The sequence below is a fragment of the Erinaceus europaeus genome, chromosome 12, assembly GCF_950295315.1.
Source record: "Erinaceus europaeus chromosome 12, mEriEur2.1, whole genome shotgun sequence".
NCBI classification, from domain to species: Eukaryota; Metazoa; Chordata; class Mammalia; order Eulipotyphla; family Erinaceidae; genus Erinaceus; species Erinaceus europaeus.
The window spans coordinates 63,837,100-63,858,013 of record NC_080173.1 but is presented as its reverse complement, the minus strand read 5'-3'; the positions used below and the strand labels follow the sequence as shown (position 1 = coordinate 63,858,013).

Below are 20,914 nucleotides of genomic sequence, written 5' to 3'. Positions count from 1 at the left end.
TAAAAAATTGGTCCAGGGAAGTATTTCAGTGGCATAATATGCCCACACATGAGGCCCTATGCTTATTTCCCAGCACTGCATTAAAAAAAAATCAACTGGGGCTGGTCATGGCACAACTGATTGAGCACACGTTATGATGTGCAAGGACTGGAGTTTGACCCCCAGTCTCCAATGAAGGGGGAAAGCTTTGTTAGTGGTGTAACAATATTGCCTGTGTCTCTCTGTCTCCCTCTCTGTCACCCCTTTCCTCTCGATTTCTGGCTGTCTCTATCCAATAAATAAATAAAAGCAATAAAAAAAAGTTTCCTCAACATGTTTAAAGTCCACCCCTGCTGCAAACCACCAGGCGTTTGCCTAATCTTTTCATGGCTCCCTGCATCTCCTGGTTCCTTAGAGTGTAGATCATGGGATTGAGCATGGGGGTCAGGACTGTGTAGCTGATGGACACAGTCTTGTCCATGGGGAAGGGAGTGAAGGGCCGAGTGTAGATATAGATGCAGGGAATGAAAATCATAGACAACACAATGATGTGTGTTGTGCAAGTGGATGCTGCCTTCTTCCTCGCCTGCCCTGAGTAAGACCTCAACATCAGCAGAATCACTGTATAAGAGATCAGGAGAATGATAAACCAGATGAGGACCAGCATCCCACTATTGGAGATCATGAGGAGCTCCAGGAGGGAGGTGTCAGTGCAGGCAAGTCTCAGCACTTGGGGAATGTCACAGTAGAAGTTATCCAGGATGTTAGGACCACAGAAAGGCAATGGCAGCATCAGAGCCAGCTGGACAATAGAATGGATAAAGCCCCCTACCCAGGAAGCCAACACCAGCCCCACACACAATCGAGTGTTCATGATGGTGACATAGTGGAGAGGTCGAGAGATGGCTATATAGCGGTCATAGGCCATCACTGAGAGGGAGAAGACAGATGCACCTCCAAAGACGTGGAAAAAGAAGATTTGGGTCATGCAGCTCTCAAAGGAGATAGTCTTGATCTCATCAAAGAAGTTCACCAGCATCTTGGGGGAACAGGCTGTGGAGTAGCAGAGGTCTATGACAGCCAGGTTTCGAAGCAGAAAATACATGGGTGTGTGGAGCCGAGAATCAAATGTCACTGCCACCATGATAAGCAGGTTCCCCACCACGGTGGTGACATAGACAAATAGGAAGATCAGAAACAGGAATATCTGGAGCTCCCAGGTCTGTGAGAACCCTACGAAGACAAATTCTGATACCTGTGTGATGTTCTCTGGTTCCATTGCATCTTCACCCACATGCCTAGAGAGAAACTATGAAACACAAAAATCATGAGAGGTCAATCACTTGCCTTTGGAGGCTCAGTATTGAGTTGACCTGAGTTGCTGTTGAACAACATTTCAAGAGGGAGCTCAGAAGAGCTCCACGGGGTATACTTTCAAGACTCTCACAGACTTCTCCCCCTTAGCCCAGCCTACATTGCATTGTAGGGATTATGGTCATTTCCCTTTTGTACCAAGCCATCCTTTCCATGGGTTTCATGTCTGATTCATACGTATGGTGCCCAGCATATGGCCTTGTAAACCTCAGGCTCCACAAACCCAACTGAGTTCATTAATGAATGGATAAACTTGGCAGCAAGTACCAGTCAGTGACTACAAACACCATCCTTGCTCAATTCTTGCAAGGATAACAAGACTAATGGTTATAGACTAATAAATAGATATTTCTTTATGGCAGAGGTTCAAGGGCCTGCATATGATTTGTGTTGAAGGAAAAGAAGTGGGAGCTAACATAATGGCTATTCAAAAAGATGTTCATGCCTGAAGTACCAAAGGGCCCAGGTTCAATCCCTAGCATCACCATAAACTACTGTTGAGCAATGCTATGGAAAATTTAAATAAATAAATAAAGGCATAGATACTTGATTACTGAGAGAGGGAGAAGAAAGAGATATAGATGAGTATTAAAAAATGTAATACCTCTTGGTTCATACTCCCAGAAGGATGAAGAATAGGGAAACTTCCATGAAGGGGACTGGATATGGCACTCTGGTGTTAATTGTATGAATTGTAACCCTTTTATCCCACAATCTTGTCTATCATTATTTAAACACTAATTGGAAAAAGGAGTTGAAAAATAAGAAAACACTAGAGCAATTACAGAAGCCAGACCTTCCACCTTCTGCAACCCACAATGACCCTGGGGGATAGAGGGATAGAGAATGGGAAAGCTATCAGGGGAGGGAAGGGGATATGGAGATCAGGTGGTGGGAACTGTGTGGAACTGTACCCCTCTTATCCTATGGTTTTATTAATGTTTCCTTTCTTAAAAAAAGAAAGAAAGAAAGAAAGAAAGAAAGAAAGAAAGAAAGAAAGAAAGAAAAATAAGAAAACACAAATCAGAACTAGGACTGGGTTTGGTGTATTGCACCGAAGTAAGACTCCGGGGGGGGGGGGGGGGGGGTTCAGGTCCTGGAACATGACGGCAGAGGAGGACCTAGTGAGGGTTGAATTGTTATGTGGAAAACTGAGAAATGTTTCAAACCATTGTATTTTATTGTTGACTATTAACCATTAATCTCCCCCATAATAAAAAAGAGGAAGAAGGAAGAAAGAAAGAAAGAAAGAAAGAAAGAAAGAAAGAAAGAAAGGAAATGTCATACCTGCCAATGCCCATGTCCAGCAGAGAAGCAATTACAGAAGCCAAACTCCCACCTTCTCGACCCAAAAACTATTTTGATCCCTACTCCCAGTGGGGAAGAAAAAATAGGGAGAAGATGACCAGAGGGCTCTGAACTCCAACTCCATCAGGACCCAGAGAGAGAGGAGGGAAATTGGAGGGACATTTGGATGTAATAATAGGTGTATGTGTGACTTGAAAAGGAAGAGAATATGGGCTACTACCCTCTTAAAAAGTCAGCTATATACAAATATAGGCATATAGTTGTAGAAATAATAGTTAACCCATTCAGAAACCTTAGGAGAACTGCTACAGCTTCCAGTGGGTAGAATGGGAATCCAGAACCCTGGTGGTAGGAACAGTGTGGAGCTATGCCTCTGTTATCTTGTATCTTTGTTAATCAATATTAAATCACTAATAAAAAGAAAAGAAAATATCATGTACTGGGTGGGAGATAGCATAATAGTTATGAAACAGACTCTTATGCCAGAGGTTTTGAGGCCCCATGTTCAATCCTTCATACCACCATAAGCCAGAGCTGAGAAGTGCACTGGTAAAAAATAATAATAATAATAAGAGGAGGAAGAGAAGGAGAAGAAGGAGGAGGAGGAGAAAATATAATGTACTAATCAATTCAGAGGCACAAAAGAAGAGAAGCAATCTGATTGATCTTGGCTGAAATGAAAACAGGATGATTAGGACTTCTCCTCCTTTTCCAAATAAAGATTTCCCCAACAGCATTTGTCACCACACAGACAGCTAAAGTGGTGCTTCAAATTAGTCCAGGACACATGCAAAATTTCCATATTTTAAAACTTATGTGGGGGCTAGGGAGATAGCATAATGGTTATGCAAAAAAGACTTTCATGCCTCAGATACCAAAGGTCCCAAGTTCAATTCCCAGTACCATCGATAAGCCACAGCTGAAAAAGGGGGCCAGGCAGTAGCACAGCAGGTTAAGCGCACATTACGCCAAGCACAAAGACCAGTAAGGATCCTGGTTCTAGCCCTCGCTCCCCGCCCTCTGCAGGGGGGTCACTTCACAGGTGATAAAGCTGGACTACAGGTGTCTGCCTTTCTCTGTTTCTCTCTGTCTCCCCCTCCTCAATTTCTCTCTGTCCTATCCAACAATGACAGCAATAACAACAATAAACAACAAAAGCAGCAAAAGGGAAAAATAGCCTCCAGGAGCAGTGAATTCATAGTGCAGGCACCAAGACCCAGCAATAACCCTGAAGGCAAAAAAAAAAAAAGATGTAAAAATAAAGTGGAAAAACAAATATAAAATGTACATGAAGTCCCTATTTGACACTTATTTCAATACAAACTTTAGGAAGTATTTTCTCTTTTTAAGTAAGTATTGTAGGTTGCAAAACATCTGCAAGACCAAAGTGTTCTGGCAAACAGAGGTGAGGAAGAAAAATTTAGTTGAGTAAGTGGAAATATGAAAAGATCTTTCACTAAAAAATAAATTTTTGACAAGGGGGCCCAAACTATTAAATGGGGAAAAGAGAGTCTCTTCAATAAATGGTATTGGGAAAATTGGGTTGAAACGTGCAGAAGAATAAAACTGAACCACTACATTTCACCAGACATAAAAGTAAACTCCAAAAGGATCAAGGACCTAGATGTTAGATCAAATATGTAGAGGAAAATATTAGCAGCACTCTTTTCCCTCTAAATTTTATTTGCATTTTCAATAATACAAATCTAATTGCAAGGAAGACCAAAACAAAAATAAATCAATAGGACTACATCAAATTTAAAGGCTTCTGCACAGTAAAAGAAACCACCACCCAAACAAAGAGACTCCTTACATAATAGGAGATCTTTACATGCCATACATCAGACAAAAATCTAATATCCAAAATATCTAAATATCTCACCAAACTCAGCAATAGGGAAAAAAAATGAGGAGAATGTGAGGAGAAGATAGGAACAGAATATTCGCCAAAGAAGAGATTCAGGGGTCAGGCCATGGTGCACCTGGCCAAGTGCACACATTACAACGTACAACAGCCCAGGTTCAAGCCCCTCGTCCCCACCTGCAGGGGCAAAGCTTTATGAGTGGTGAAGCAGGGCTGCAGGTGTCTCTCTGTCTCTCTCCCTCTCTATACTCCTTCCCCCTCAATTTCTGTCCCTATCCAATAGTAAATAAATAAATAAAATACTAAAAAGAGGAGATGCAAAAGGCCAACAGGTACATAAAAAGATGCTCCAAGTCATTAATTAAAGTCAGAGAAATTAAAATAAAAACAAGATACCACTTCACCCCCGTTAGTATTTCATACATCAGAAACAACAGCAACAACAGGTGCTGGAGAGGCTCTAGGGGCAAAGGAACCCTCTTGCACTGCTGATGGGGGTGTAAATTGGTCCAACTTTTGTGTAGAGAAGTCTGGAGAACTCTCAGAAGACTAGATATAGACTTACCCTATGCCCCTGCAATTCCTCTCCTCAGGATATATACTAAGGAACCAAACATACCCATCCCAAAAGATGTGTACATACTTATGTTCATAGCAGCACAATTTTAGGTCAAAACACAACCCGGCTTTGACCTAGCACGTTATGATTGGGCCCTCGTCAATCGCTATCGAACAGGCCATGGCCGGTGCGCCGCTATGTTCCATCGCTGGGGAGCCAGAGACGACCCGAACTGCCCCTGAGGCTACAGACAGACTATGGCCCACATAGTCAACGACTGCCACCTCTCCAGATTCAAAGGAGGTCTCGAAACTTCACATCAGGCTCAACCTGACGCTGTTGACTGGCTACGGAAGAAGGGCAAACGCTAGAAGAAGAAGCACAATTTGTAATATCCAAAAACCTGGAGTTAACCTAGGTATCCAACAACAGATGAGCGGCTGAGAATGCTGTGGTATATATACAAAATGAAATACTACTCACCTATTAAGAATAATGAATTCACCTTCTTCACCCCATCTTGGACAGAGCTTGAAGAAATCATATTAAGTGAGATAACCCAGAAAGAAAAGGATGAATATGAGATGATATCACTCATAGACAGAAGTTGAGGGAAAAAGAACAGAAGGGGAAACACAAAGTAAAACTTAGACTGGCTTTGGTGCATTGCACCGAAGTAAAGGTCTCTGTGAAGAGAGAAGGGCTTTCAAGACCTGGTGTACGATGGTGGAGAAGGATCTATGTGGGGGGGGGGGAGAATTCACATGTACCAACAACTTTATTTACTGTTTACTGTAAATCATTAATTGCCTACAATAATTTTTTTAATGAACTGAATTCTTTGGTGGCAAAATTCATTTCAGGGGGGCCAGGCAGGCGATGGCGGACCGGGTTAAATGAACATGTTGAGAAGTGCAAGGACAGGTGTAAGAATCCCAGTTCAAGCCCCCAGTTTCCCACCTGCAGGTGGACCTCTACACAAGTGGTGAAGCAGGTCTGCAATGGATTTTTAGTGCAGGCATCCAGCCCCAGCAATAACCCTGGAGGGAAAAGAAAAGAAAAAAAAAAACCCTTTCATTTCAAAAAAGAGAGAAAAGGGGGTGGGGATGTTATTTGAGTTATACTGCTCCAAAACTATTTCCTCTGACCAGTCAGGAACATTTGCTTGAGCCTCCACCTTGAGAAGAAAATCGAACACAGAATTCCCTTTCCTTCCTGATCCCCACTTGGAATGTGTACCAGGCAACACCAGTTGCAGATATCCTATTTACAAGGGAGCTGAATGACTAGTTCGTTCATAATATATCTATATTAGTATTAAGTAATGAGTCACTCAAAACTATATCGTGAAAGTTGCTATCAACTTTGATGGACAAGTTTAAGAAATAATTACCACTGAATTACCAGTGAGGTAGTACAGTACTCAAAGTATAGGCATGTTTATCTCATCTCAAACTCACAAGTACCCCCATATATAGAGATATAGATAAAAGTATAGATACAGCTATAAAGATATGAAAACAAAATTCCAGAAAGATGCATTCTATTTATTCTGTAGCTTCGCCAACTCTCAGCATAGGGCCATTGAAAAGCCTCTCCATGGGTAATTCAGAACCCCTCCAAGTTCTTTGGTGGGAATTGATATGATATAACAGAGTTAAATTGGCCTTATTATTGAGCAGAGAAGGGAGTATAGCTTCCTAAGGCTGATTAAGAGCCTCCCCGAGAGACAGGATTTCATTTTTTTTATTGTTTTTAAATTGTCTTTATGTATTGGATAGAGCCAGCCAAAAATTGAGAAGAGAGAGAGACACTGTAGCTCTGCTTCATCTTTGCAAAGCTTTTCTGCAGGTGGGGAGCAGGGGCTCAAACCCAGGTCCTTGAGCTTGGTAATATGTGAGTTTAACCAGGTGCACCACAACTTAGCCCCACGACTTCATTGTTGTCTCTGGTTTTTGCATCCTTGCTCTAACAAATGTTGTCCAAGGGTAGAGCACATGGGCAGCAGTTTAAATGAGAAGGTTGGTCTCTCTGACAAAACCCTTATTGCCAAACCTGCCCTCCAGTTCCAATCTTCCCACTTAATCGCTGGTTCCTATAATGCCAACAGCATAGCCTTCTTGTCCTTATCTTTATTCTCATCTAGTACTACTACAACGACCAATACTTAAAAAAGAAAAAAAAACCTATGCACTGCTCAGCTCTGAGTTATAGTCAAGTCTTAGGCATGAAAATCGACTGTGGTACTGATGGTGCGTCCTCCCCTGCCTCCATGGTCATAGACTTTCCTATACCTTTATCCATTGGCGATAAAATATGCAACATCATACATAAGTCAACTTTGATTTTTTAAAAATATTTTATTTATTTATTTATTTATTAATGAGAAAGTTAGGAAGAGAGAGAGAGAGAGGAAACCAGACATCCCTCTGGTACATGTGCTGCCAAGGACCCTCATGCTTGAGAGTCAGGACTTTATCCACTGCACCACCTCCAAGACCACCATAAGTCAACTTTGTAAAAATCATTTCCCTGGCACAAAGCACAAGGACCCATGTAAGGATCCCTGTTGGAGCCCCCGGCTCCACACTTGCAGGGGGGTCGCTTCATAGGCGGTGAGGCAGGTCTGCAGGTGTCTATGTTTCTCTCCCCTTCTCTGTCTTCTCCTCCTTTCTCAATTTCTTTCTGTTTTACCTGACAACAATGGCAACAATAAGAACAACAACAAGGGCAAAAAATGGGGAAAATAGCCTCCAGGAGCAGTGGATTCGTAATGTAGGCACCGAGCCCCAGCGATAACCCTGGAGGCCAAAAAGAAAAGAAAAAAATCATTTTTCACTGTGTTATGAGGGGAATGAACCCTGATGCAGAAATGATACCATTAAACTAATCCATGATCCAACTGTTATCCTACGTTTAAAAATAGATTTGACTTTCTGTATTTATAACTAGATAAAGAGAGATGGAGAGATGCACCAAAGCACCATTCCTCTACCCACATGGTTTTACTGGTTCTCTCAAGTGGTGTCAGGGATTAAACTCAAGGCCTAGCACAGGCTAAGGCATAGACTTGCTAGCTCCTAGCTCCCTAGATTGTTGTTTCTTCAAAAATTGTTTATAGTTCTTTATTCAATTCCCACGTTATTCTCATTCTTATAAAACATAATGAATACTATTAATTTTGTCCACATTACAATTCAATAAACTGAGGCTTGAAGAGAATAGGCCACAGAGAAAAGAAATAGTAAAGCTAGAACTCTAAATCAGGTCTAGCCCTAGAATTTGAACTCTAACTACTGTCCTCATCTTAATTTTTCCCCTTGAAGAAACTTGGCTTCAATGGAATTGGCGTATCGCACCAAAATAAAAGACTCTGGGGTGGGTGGGTGGGTGGGGAGAATACAGGTCCAAGAAGGATTCAGAGGACCTAGGGGGGTTTGTATTGTTATATGGGAAACTGGGGAGTGTTATGCATGTACAAACTATTGTACTTACTGTTGAATGTAAAACATTAATTCCCCAATAAAAAATAATAATAAAAAAAGAAACATAGCTTCAATCTAACTGTTCTTCTCCAGAGTCCCTCACTTCTCAGCACCTTTAATCAGACCAATGCCCCATTTGCATTGCCTTCTCATGCTGTTCACCTATCTAAATTCAATTCCCCCCATAAGATCTAAGAAATTAACTCTCTCACCGACTGGCAATACCAATTAATTTTTTTTTAATTGCCACCAGGGTTAGCGCTTGGGCTAGGTATCAACACTATGAATACAATGATTCAGGAAGCCAGTTTTTTTTTTCCTTTCTGTTTTATTAGATAGGACAGAGAGAAATTGAGAAAGAATAGGGAGATAGATATTTATATAGGTAGACAGATAGATAGATAGATAGATAGATAGATAGATAGATAGACAGATGATAGTTAGATAATATGAGAGAGAGAGAGAGACTTCACACTTCATGAATCAGGCACCCATGCAAGTGGCAAGAGAGGGCTAGAACTTGGGTCCTTGCAATATGTGTGTTTAACCAGGTGTACCACCACTGGGCCCCCTACAATCAATTCTTGACATAAATAGATCTTTTCCCCAAAAGGTGACTCTGTTACCTGAAGTGTATTTAAAATTTCAGTGCAAGTCTGATATGCTGAGGACTGTCAGTTCCTAGTAAACACAGAGCCTCTCTCATGGGTGGTCCCCAGAAGAGTATTGAAGGCTGAATGGTGACTGGAGGGCAGGAATGGGTCAAAACACCAGAAGAGATGAAAAGAGAGAGTGAAGGCTGGGTGAAGGAGCTCAGTTTAAAAGGCCTTGAAGAGAACCCAAGAATCCTAATTCCCAGCATAACCAGAGTTACAAATCCAGAAGCAGCATTTTCAGTATGGACAGCCTCCTTTCCACAGACTCAGAAGAGTCATTAAAACTAATGTATATATTTGGGACTCATCATTCCATTTACATATATGTAGACAAGGCTTGAAAGGTGTCTAGATGGGAAAGAACATAGAGACACAAAGAAAATGTGCAAAGTATGTGTGTGTTAAGGAACAGAATTCAGGCCAGTTTCTGTGGCTACTCAGTTTTGTCTCTCATCTATTTTGTTCTTAGGGAATCTCAGTCTGTCTTGTTCTAAAAATGGGGGTGAATGTAGCCTATAAACATCAGCAGGCTTTGCTAATCATGAGGTTTAAGAGAAAGGAGAGTCAGGTGGAGGTAACAATAAAAGGGAAAAAGTAATGAAAATCTGAATTGAGTGTGAGAAGCAGCATACAGAAAGAAGAAGGAGGATGATGGAGGAAGAAAAGAGAGCAAAAAGAGAAAATTAGAAGGTGGGAGGTAAAGGAGAAAGACTGGGTGCATTATCTTCTAGGTGTGGGAATCATTTATGTGTGTAGGAGCTAGGGAAGCACTCAGCTGTGTCTGTATTCTGCTCTCACTCCACCTCTTGGTCCTAAATTCTACCCTATACATAAACCAGTAGACAGAAGAAGTCTTAGTTCTTGGTAAAATCAACTGTTCTCCATATTTCAGTCTCTCAGAATTCTTGCCCAATGACCCCCATGTCTTCCCTTCATCCATTGTTAGTCTTAAAATAGACTATGGCTGGAGACGTTCAGTGCTGACTTGCTCACAGGAAGGACACTGGACCATCACTTACCTCCAGGCTAAAGTAGACAAGCAGAGTCAGAGCTTCCCATCTTCCAGGTCACCCTTTTCCTGCAATTCCATCATCTTGATCTCTTTTAGACCAAGAATACAGATAGGGTATTGATCTTAAGGGAAAAGATATTCCTCAGAGGATAAGACTTGGGCCTGATTCATGAGTGAAACTGGGCTTAGGCTGCTGAGGATAAGAGCAATGGGAGTTATTAAAAGGTGCAAGAGCTCTTGCATCAGACACACATAATCACTGAAAAACTGTCTTGAGGACAAACACTTTAAGGGGAACTGATCACAGAGAAAGATTAAGGATGAGAGTTCTTAATGGAAATGAATTCCCAGGAATACTGATAAGACCTAAATCTTTTGAGGTCATCTTGATGGACAAAGCAAGGCGTCTACTTTCTACCTGGGACTTAGTCTGTGTCACTCTTTGTACAGTATAAACTCTGAAGCTTTTACCCCATGTACCCCATGTTCAGCTACCTCTCACCCCAACCTCTGACCTGCTCTTATAGCCAGAGTGATTGAATTTGCCAAGATTTCCCTCAAGATTTCATTCACATACCATAAGAAGAAGCATTTTTATGTACACCATGCAGATGGTTCTGTATATTCACGAGATTGTCCAACCATTGTCACAACCACCTAACTCCCAAATATTCTTATCACTCCAAGGAAAAACTTCATGTTCTTTAGTATTCACTTCCCATTCTCTTCTCTTCTCTTGCTAATCTAGGACATTACTTTTTCTTCCTATGGATTTGTTTATTCTGGACATCTTATATATATGGACTCCCACTGAATATAGGATTTTATGTCTTGCATATATTTTTTAATATTTTATTTATTTATTCATTTTCCTTTTTTGTTGTCCTTATTGTTTTTATCATTGTTGTGGTTATTGTTGTTGTTGTTTTTGGATAGGACAGAGAGAAATGGAGAAAGGAGGGGAAGACAGAGATGGGGAGAGAAAGATAGACATCTGCAGACCTGCTTCACTACTTGTGAAGCAACTTACCCCCACAGGTGGGGTGCCCGAGCCTGGAACCAGGATTCTTATGCCAGTCCTTACGCTTCACGCCATGTGTGTTTAACCCGGTGTGCTACCACCCGACCCCAGTCTTGTATCTTTCATTTAGCATAATGTTCTCAAAATTCAGCTATGTTGTAGCATGTATCAGTACTTCATCCCTCTTTGTTGCTGCATAGTATTTCACTGTATGGATATGCTATTTGTGTTCATACACTAATCAGTTCTTAGATATTTGGGTTGTTTCTCCTTCCTGGCTACTATGAACAATGCTACTATAGCTGTTGGCACACAGATTTTGTGTGGCTATATGTTGTGTTTTCAATTCTCCTGCATATATATTTGTACTTCAAGGAATAGAAGTACTGGGTCATATAATAATTCTCTATTTCACTTTTTAATAAACTTCCAGTCTGTTCTCCAGTGACTGTACAATTTTTGTGCCCCACCTACAATGTATAAGCAGCAGTGATGCTAAACAGCATTGATAACAATTCTTTAATTTTTTTTTAGTAATTTAATAATGATAGATGAGAAGGTTACAATCTAATACAATTCCCACCATCAGGGTTGCACATCCCATCCCCTCCATTGTAAACTACCCTATTCCTCATCCCTCTGAGAGTATGAACCAAAGATCTTTATGGGGAGCAGAAGGTGAGAGTTCTGGTTTCTGTAATTGCTTCTCTGCTAGACATTTGTGTTGAAAGGTCAATTCATACTCTGAGCATTTTTCTATCTTTCCCTAGTGGTGCAAGGCTCTGGAGAGGTGGCATTCCAGGACACATTAGTGAGTTCTCCGGCTCAAGAAAGTCAGGTTGGCATCATGCCGGGATAGCCTGAGGGTACTTCTTCCCGAGCCGGTGCTCTCTGGGTTGGAGAGAACTCAACTGGAGCTGATCTAGGCTGCTGTGGGAGAGGGATCAGGAACGCGTGCTGCACCAACTTCCGCAGGAGATACACTCTGGAACTCTCGGAGCCGGAAAGCAATTTCCAAGTGTCTTTAATCAGAAGAGCAGCTGTTTTTATACTCTCCAAGTAGGGTGGAAACAGGATGTGATATAGAGAGGGTGGAGAGAAAAGTGACTGGTGAAAATCAGAGTGTGACAAGGAGGGGGCGGAACAGGCGAGAATCCTATAACTGAACCACCAATGCCCTGGAGTGCTTTATGTAAAAGTGATTTATGTAAATAGACCAAACCTTTGGATCAGTAAATCCCTATATAGGCATATGGATAAGAAGAAGCCAGGGGGAGATGGCAACTACCCAACATCTCCCCTTTTCTTTTTAACTTTTTGCCATAGTATCAGGAGTGTGGGGCACTTTGTGAGGCAGGGAGACTGATAAGAGGCACACCTTTTTTGGGGTTCTACTGTCCCTCCTTGCTCAACCTCTCCGTGGAGAGAGAGACTAACAGGATTGACACACCCCTCAGGCTCAAGCCCTTCCAAGCTCAACCATATCCTCACAATTCCCCAACATCTTCCTCTTACTTAATGGCCATATATAACTGGGTCAATGTCTGTAAAAGGCTTCATCTCTGTCAGGGGAATAGCAGTGTAGGGGTGAACGGAAACCTGTTGGGAAGAAAGCAGAATGATAGTGTGTAAGTGTCTTTAAAAAGAACTAGCACAAGACGGAGGGATAAGTAAGAGTAGCAAGAGACAGAGTGAGCCTGATGGGTGGAGGAGTGGGGGCCTGATAAGCCGAGGGGCTAGAGGGGTGATCTGGCATTGCAAAATCCCGAGTCAGCCTGCTACAGTCATTCTTCAAGAAGTCCAGGAGTATAAAAGGAGTGTCCAGCAAGTTCTATAGAAGCATAAGTCCAATGTCAATGGCCAGGAAATAAATGCCACACGTCTATCTTGATGGAGGAGGACGGCCACCGGAACTTTTCTTCTCTGTAGAGAGTGACCTGGAACCGCCAAAACATGATGGGCAAAACAGAAGCAGGAAGAGCAGACACCGATGGTTGAGAGAAAGGCAGTAGGAAAGTCTTGTCCTTCGGAGTCTGTGAATCAGGTTCTCCAGATCGTGTCAGGTCACATCATGGGTTTCTGGGGATGGCTGTAATTGTGGGTGATGTCAGAGGTCAGGGGTCCAAGATGGATTTCTGGGGATTCTATATGAGCAGATGCTTCTTTATGCGAAGGCTTGTCATAGCTGTAGTCAATTACTTATGAAAAAACTTTGTAACAAATTAGAAGTTTACTACAATTGATAACTCAATGATTATAACTGGTTTAGGTATCTTTATAATTTTGTGTAAAGGTCATCTTACGTGACCTCATGTAGCAGTCTTTATATAGCAAAGTTTTCATACCGAGTTTAAGTTACATATATTGATTCTTGACTATTTTTACATTGGGTTTTTAAGCAAACTCAGGTTACTAGAGTTAACACATTTTAGTGACAATTTTTTTTTTTTTGGTACATTTACAATATCAGATTGATGCCAAATTTGTTGTGGATTAATTTCCACAAGATAGCTTACAGGACATTTTTGGGGGCCCTCCAAAAATGTCCTGTATAGAGAATTTGTATTTTAACTTAGGAGATGATGAATTGTCACATTGAATATTTAGAGTTTTACCTTAAACACTCAGTTACTTAAATGAATTGATTTTACCTCTTCTCGTAAAAATGTAACTTCGAAGTTACGATTTAACTGTCAAGTTAATGTTTACCAAACTTGAAACACGCATATTAAATATATAGTTTATAACACACAGGAGGAGAAAAACTTGTAAATAAGATATATCATTTCAAATGTGAATTTAGAACTACTGTCATAGTTGAACCATCTTTACTCACACAGTTTAAGACTAAACATTTCATATTGATATCAAGACTTAAAAAAGAAATCAAAAGGGGGAATGAACAATTTTTGGACTGTTTCTGGACGTCTCCAGAAACCATGGCTGCGTCCAGCCGTTTGATATAAAGTCAGTTAACTTTCAGAGTACTCTGAGCACAATGGGTCATACAAAAATTTTGGTCACTCAACTCACTCAATTTTTTTTTTTTTCACTCACTCACTCACAAAACACAACTGGCCAGTCATAGCATAAGACATTCATTCGGGGGGGGGGGGGGGAGAGTTCTGTGAATCAGATTTTTTTTTTTTTTTTGATTCTGCCATGCTGTATTATGGATCCTGGGGTGCATCCTGTAGCCAGTCCTCTTGCAGCCAGTCTTCTTGCAGTGTTTCTTGTTCTTCAGGGATATCAGCACCATCATGTGGGTATTGCCGGACATGGCGGGCAGGAACCCAAACAGGCTTGGAGTAATTTTGTGGAAAAATACATACGAAACCCCTCCCCATAGTCAACAGGGGGTCAGGTCCTTTCCAAATTTTATCAAGTGGGTCTTTCCATTTGACTTTAATAGCTGGGAGGGTGGGTGGTGTTTGCCAATGAAGAATTATAGGAGGTTGGTCGGAGTTTTTGTAAATATTAAAGAGATTTAATGTAGTTAAGGCTTTTGCCAGCTGGATATTAGGGGGGTACATTTCCCCTTTTTCTTTATTTAATTGAGCCTTAAGAGTTTGATGGGCCCTCTCAACAATGCCTTGTCCCTGTGGATTATACGGAATGCCTGTAGTATGAGTAATGTTCCAGAGGGAACAAAAATCTTTAAATTGTTTGCTGGTAAAAGCAGGTCCATTATCCGTTTTAAGTTGAAGAGGTAAGCCCATTACAGCAAAACAGGAGAGCATATGGCTTATAAGCTTTTTTGAGTTTTCTCCAGTCTGAGCTGTAGCCCACATAAACTTAGAGAAGGTATCAATTGAGACGAACACATATTTTTGTTTGCCAAAGTTAGGTATGTGGGTAACATCAATTTGCCAAAGAGCGTTGGCTTTTAAACCTCGAGGATTAACCCCCAGAGTCTGAATAGCAGGTGTTTTGATTAGACCTGCACAGGAGGAACATGTAGCAAGAATACGTTTTAACTGTGGCAGAGGAATATCAGGAAATCGAGCTCGAAGACCTTTAAGATTAACATGGGTTAGGGAATGAAAGTCAGCAGGATTAGAGACAGAGGCTAGGAGAATTCCTGTGGAGGCAAGGCGGTCAGCTGCAGCATTCCCTTCGGACAGGGGACCAGGAAGAGGGCTGTGGGAACGTAGGTGCTGAACATACAGTGGATGGGTTCGAGAACAGAGCATAGAGGCAATTTGAATTAAAAGAGGAGAAAGTGGGTTGTCATCAATTCTTACATAAGATCGAGCAAGCCATGGAAGTAAGTTAACAGTATACACACTGTCAGAAAAAAGGTTGAAGGATTCTGGTACAGCTTTTAATGCAAGGAAAACAGCATAAAGTTCTTTGTACTGAGGGGAATTATCAGGAAGTTCAGTAAAGAGAGGTTTGGGGTATTGCTGGTCTGGATAATATATAAGGGCAGCAGCTCCCTTTTTTCCACCATCAGTGAACACTGTAGGAGCAGAGGGGATGGGATCTCGAGAGAAAAGTTTAGGTACTAGTAGAGGCAACAGAGGTAAAGAAGCTACCAAATTATCAGAGGGAAAATGATTATCTAATTGTCCTGGAAAACCCATTAAACTTATGGCAAAACGAGAATGGTGGCGTATGAGCCATTCTGTATCAGTGAGAGAAAAGGGAAGAATGATTGAATCTGGTTCCCTTCCTAAGACCTGAACCGATCTGTTTCTTCCTTGGCGAACCATAAATGCTAAGGCATCAATCTCGGTAAGGAGTCTTGGAGCTCCGCCTACTGGCGTATGAAGCCATTCGAGAACGCCATGTTTCTGCCACAATGCCCCCACTACCGTGGGGGTGGAGTTAAAGATTAGAAGATTTACTGGAGAGGAGGGGGAGAATCGAACGAGGTGCATGTCCTGGAGAGCCTGGTTAACTTTTTCCAGAGCCAAGGATGCTTCGGGGGTTAACATACGCTTTGAGGAGGGCTGTTTGTTTCCTTTTAACAGATCGAACAGTGGTTGCAGGCAGCTCGTAGGCAGATAAAGATACTGCCTAAGCCAATTCAAATTTCCAAGAAAACTTTGTAAAGAAGCAAGAGTGAGATTAGAAGGAAAAGTAACACAAGGTTTTAAAGGACGAATCTGCGTTAGGGAAATCTCTGAGCCTAAGAAAGATATTGGAGGGATTAGCTGTATCTTCTCAGGAGCTACATTAAGTCCACTTCTCTTTAAGGCAGGGATTAGAAAATCACGTAGGGCGGAGAGATCTGTATCTAATTCTCCCCATATTAACACGTCATCCATATAATGAAATACCTTAAGGCCCTTATGAATATATGGAAAAAGGGCAGATTTAACAACCTCTTGACAAATAGTAGGACTATTAGCCATGCCCTGGGGCAGTACCACCCATTCAAATCTATCGGCAGGGCTGGCATTATTAATAGAAGGAACAGAGAAAGCAAAACGTTTACAATCTTGTGGGTGTAAGGGAATAGAGAAAAAACAATCCTGTATATCAATAGCTATGATTGGAATTCCTGTGGGAATTGCGGAAGCAAGAGGCAAACCCCTTTGGGGGGAGCCCCAAACCTGCATGGTTTTATTAACTGCACGAAGATCTTGGAGGAGGCGCCATTTTCCTGAGCGCTTTTTAATTACAAAGACTGGAGTATTCCATGGGCTCCGAGAATGACGAATGTGTCCCAACGATAACTGCTCTTGGACGAGTTTTTTTAAAATTTCTAGCTTCTCCCTAGGCAAAGGCCACTGTTCCACCCAGACAGGCTCATTAGAAAGCCAATCTAAGCGGGGAGTTCTGTTACGAACAGTGGCAGTTAGTATTGGGGGTGCTGGTTGGGTCTAGCAGTCTCACAGGAGTGAGTGTGGTGTCCTGCAGAGGTGTCTGAGGATATCACTACATCTAAAGATTCCAGCAAGTCTCTTCCCAATAAATTGGTGCTTATATCAGCTATTAAAGGCTGAAAGCGTCCGGTAGTCCCTTCTGGATCTTCCCACACAAGGGAATCTCGTGTGCGGAATGCCTGAGTCAATCCTCCAACACCATGTAAGCGTGGTCCTAGGAGGAGTTCCCAACTCTGGGGAACCTCTGCTTGTCTTAATATTGTCTTATCTGCTCCCGTGTCAATCAAACACTTAAAAGGAATATTACCAATCTTTACTGTCATAGTTGGGTGACCCCTTTCTAAAACAGGGGTGGTCCATAAAATCTCAGGCTCTGAATTCGAGCTGTTCTCTTGCTCCAGCCGGTTATTTCTATGCTGGAAGTTCCCACATACCACGGGTTCCTCCTTCTGCTCACCCTCTGTTATTGTTACTTGGCGTGGTGGGTATAGCGACGGATTGGGTCCCAAGCTGGACTTCTGTTTGTGGAAGAAGGGCACAGCACCAAGCGGGCGACCTGCTTCCTTCCCTCTTGGGGGCGGGGCTAAGGGAAGCCCCATACCTAGTTTAAATCCCTGTTTACATTTGGCAGAGGCGTGCCGTTCCTATGGAACCTTGACCAACAATCTCTCCTCCAGTGAAATCCTTTCTGGCATCTGGGACAAGGCATTCGTGGTCTCTGATTCCCTGTCTGGATGCGGGGTTGCCCTGATTGGAGGCGGGGTTGCCCTGACTGGAGGTGGGGTCGCCCTGACTGGAGGTGGGGTCGCGGTCTATTTTCTGGACATTGGTTACGCCAATGCCCTTGGCGACCGCACTGAAAGCAAGCTCCTTTTTGCTTATGTAAGGTAGCTGCATAGGCCTGTAACATAGGTCCTTGAAAAGAGCTTGATCTGAGATCCTGTGTAGCTAGAATCCAAGTATCTGGGTGTTCATTTTTAAGAGTGATACAGGCCTGTCGAAAATGCGGAAGCATTCCATCCCAGACTATGGATCGCAGTAGGAGAAAACGAGCGTCAGGATTATAAATCTTCCTTTCCAAACTCGACTGGACCCTGGCAATGAATTTAGCGAGGGATTCATCAGGTTCTTGTTGCAGGGAGAGAATGGGGGCTGAGGCTGCTCCCATGGGTGGTGTTAATCGCTCCCATGCTTTTAATGCACACAGGCGTACTTGATCAAAATACCCCGCTGGAAACTTGGCTTCCGCCTGTTGAATCCCTGTTTCTAATTGGCCTGTTCCAAACAATGCATCAAAATTACCCTCTGGCTGATTTTGAATATTTTTCCGCGATTGTTGTAAACATTCATCGCGAAAGAATGCCTCCCATTGCAGGAAGAGGGGGCCTGGGAGCGTAGCACGAGTCACATCTCTCCAATCTTGAGGGGTATTAAGGTTCTGAAGCAGGCCTTGTAAAATGGACCTGGTCCATGGGGCATGAACACCGTCATCTTTGATAGCCTGGCGTAGTTCCTTCAGGTCTGTGGCGGAATATGGATACCAGGCCTGAGGTTTTTGTCTATTGGGGGCAACATTGACCGGAAATGTGTGGACTTCCTCTGATAAGTGTGTAGCGGTAGGAGGAGTCACTGAAGTGGAAGCTTCTGGACAAGTGGCCGAAGAAGTGGTTTTGGAGGCTACAGGAGAATTCGGACATGTGTCTATCAAAACAGGGTGGGGTGAAGAAGCAGCCGTGGAGGCAGCAGGAGGTTCCGGACACGTTTCTGCCAAAATGGGGGTGGCCGAAGAAGTGGCTGTGGAGTCCAAAGGAGAATTCGGACACGTGTCTGCCAAAATAGGGGCCTCAGGGCAAGATGCCAAAATAGGGGCCTCAGGGCAAGATGCAGAGGAATTAGGGTGGGTCAAGATCACGACAGGCCTTTGCTTCTTCTTGTTTTTAAGGTGCTGGTTAAGTTCTATGATTACTTCCTTTATCTCTTGGACCTCAGCCTCTAGTTTCTTAAGCCTTTTGAGAGGTTGCCCTATATATCCCTTAAAAGCTGCTATGATGATCAACAGGATATAAGGTGAAGCCCCGAGAAAAATGTCCCAGATATATAAAAATTGTATACTGGAAAAAGAATGCAGGATTTGGAAAAGATTTTCCATGGTGGAAAGATCTCCGGAAAACAATAAAAAAGAAAAAAAAATCACAGTGCCTTAACACAATATTGCAGATACCCAAAAGGTGTGTACTTATCTAAGATGTCTTCTTGTAAATCTGCTGCTTACGGGTCCCTGTTCGGGCGCCAGATGCCGGGATAGCCTGAGGGTACTTCTTCCCGAGCCGGTGCTCTCTGGGTTGGAGAGAACTCAACTGGAGCTGATCTAGGCTGCTGTGGGAGAGGGATCAGGAACGCGTGCTGCACCAACTTCCGCAGGAGATACACTCTGGAACTCTCGGAGCCGGAAAGCAATTTCCAAGTGTCTTTAATCAGAAGAGCAGCTGTTTTTATACTCTCCAAGTAGGGTGGAAACAGGATGTGATATAGAGAGGGTGGAGAGAAAAGTGACTGGTGAAAATCAGAGTGTGACAAGGAGGGGGCGGAACAGGCGAGAATCCTATAACTGAACCACCAATGCCCTGGAGTGCTTTATGTAAAAGTGATTTATGTAAATAGACCAAACCTTTGGATCAGTAAATCCCTATATAGGCATATGGATAAGAAGAAGCCAGGGGGAGATGGCAACTACCCAACAGCATCATGGTAGCATCTTCAACATAATGGCTGAAAAACATTAAGCTATAAAGCAAAATAAATTGTTTAATAATCAGGAAACTAAAGTTAAGAGTATAGCAGGTGGTGGTCCAGGATGTGGCACAGTGGATAAAGTATTGCATTCTCAACCATGAGGTTCTAAGTTCAATCCACAGCAGTACATGTACTTTATGTCTAGTTCTTTCCCTCTCTCATTCTTTCTTTCTCATAAATAAATAAATAAATAAATAATTTAAGGAAAAAAATCACCCAGCTAATAAGTGGTGATTTGAACCTGCACAATAAAATTAGCTTCTTACCTGGTTTAAACTGTATAAAATCTTAAATTACAGATGGATTAAAAAAAATAGTATAGCCAGTGAGATTTGGACAAAAATTTAGGCCATGTCTTCCTCATATTTGAAGAAGCTAGGTAGTCTGTTTTAAGTATATTACAAGAGGCCTATGACTTTACTAATTTTGGCCTGAGCCTGACAGCTAAAATGCAGGTGGGCTAAAAAGTATTGTCTGTGAAGATGGTATCAGAATTGGGAATAAGACTAGAAAGCTGGATCAAGGCAGAGAGTAGCTCCTAAATATGGGGAAAATATATCAATACCATTAACTATAAACCCCATAAATCTGATCTAGAGCCCATGTCTATTCATATTTAGCACAGAAGCTTGTGTAACCTCTGCCTCCCTGTAGGTCTAAGCTCCCAGTTATGATCAGAGCTAGGAACATTCTAGGCTGTACTCATTTCAAGACGAACCTTTCTTGAGTAGCAGAGTATGTTGACCAAGCCTCTCTTCCAACAGTGAGGCCGTTTCTACCATTGTTGTTATACATTAAGAGCGAAGTCCTGTAGAGGTCCACAAGAGGGTTGATGATGTTGTTCCTGATGGACATGACCATTGATGGTGGAGAGAGGGATCTGTTAGAGGTCTAGGCCCATCATATCTATGTGGGAATCCCAAGATTCCCTGACTAGTGCCCTGGATGATGAGGTGGCCTGGTAGTAACCAAAAGGGTCATCATTAGAGTGTGCCAGTCTCTTGCCCTTATCCAGCTTTTGTATATTTT

The 20,914-nt window shown here is 42.4% G+C and overlaps 1 protein-coding gene across 1 annotated transcript; it reads right to left on the bottom strand.

The window, feature by feature from the left end:
• Window positions 1-316: 316 nt before the first annotated feature.
• LOC103125362 (olfactory receptor 4D1-like) lies at window positions 317-1,258 on the bottom strand. Its single transcript, XM_007536136.1, has one exon. It carries the CDS (start codon window positions 1,256-1,258, stop codon window positions 317-319), a length of 942 nt encoding a protein of 313 aa, XP_007536198.1.
• Between the last annotated feature and the right edge of the window lie 19,656 nt (window positions 1,259-20,914).

Coding starts and splice junctions, on each gene's coding strand:
- LOC103125362 (XM_007536136.1), bottom strand. CDS start 1,258: ATGGAACCAGAGAACATCACACAGGTATCAGAATTTGTCTTCGTAGGG.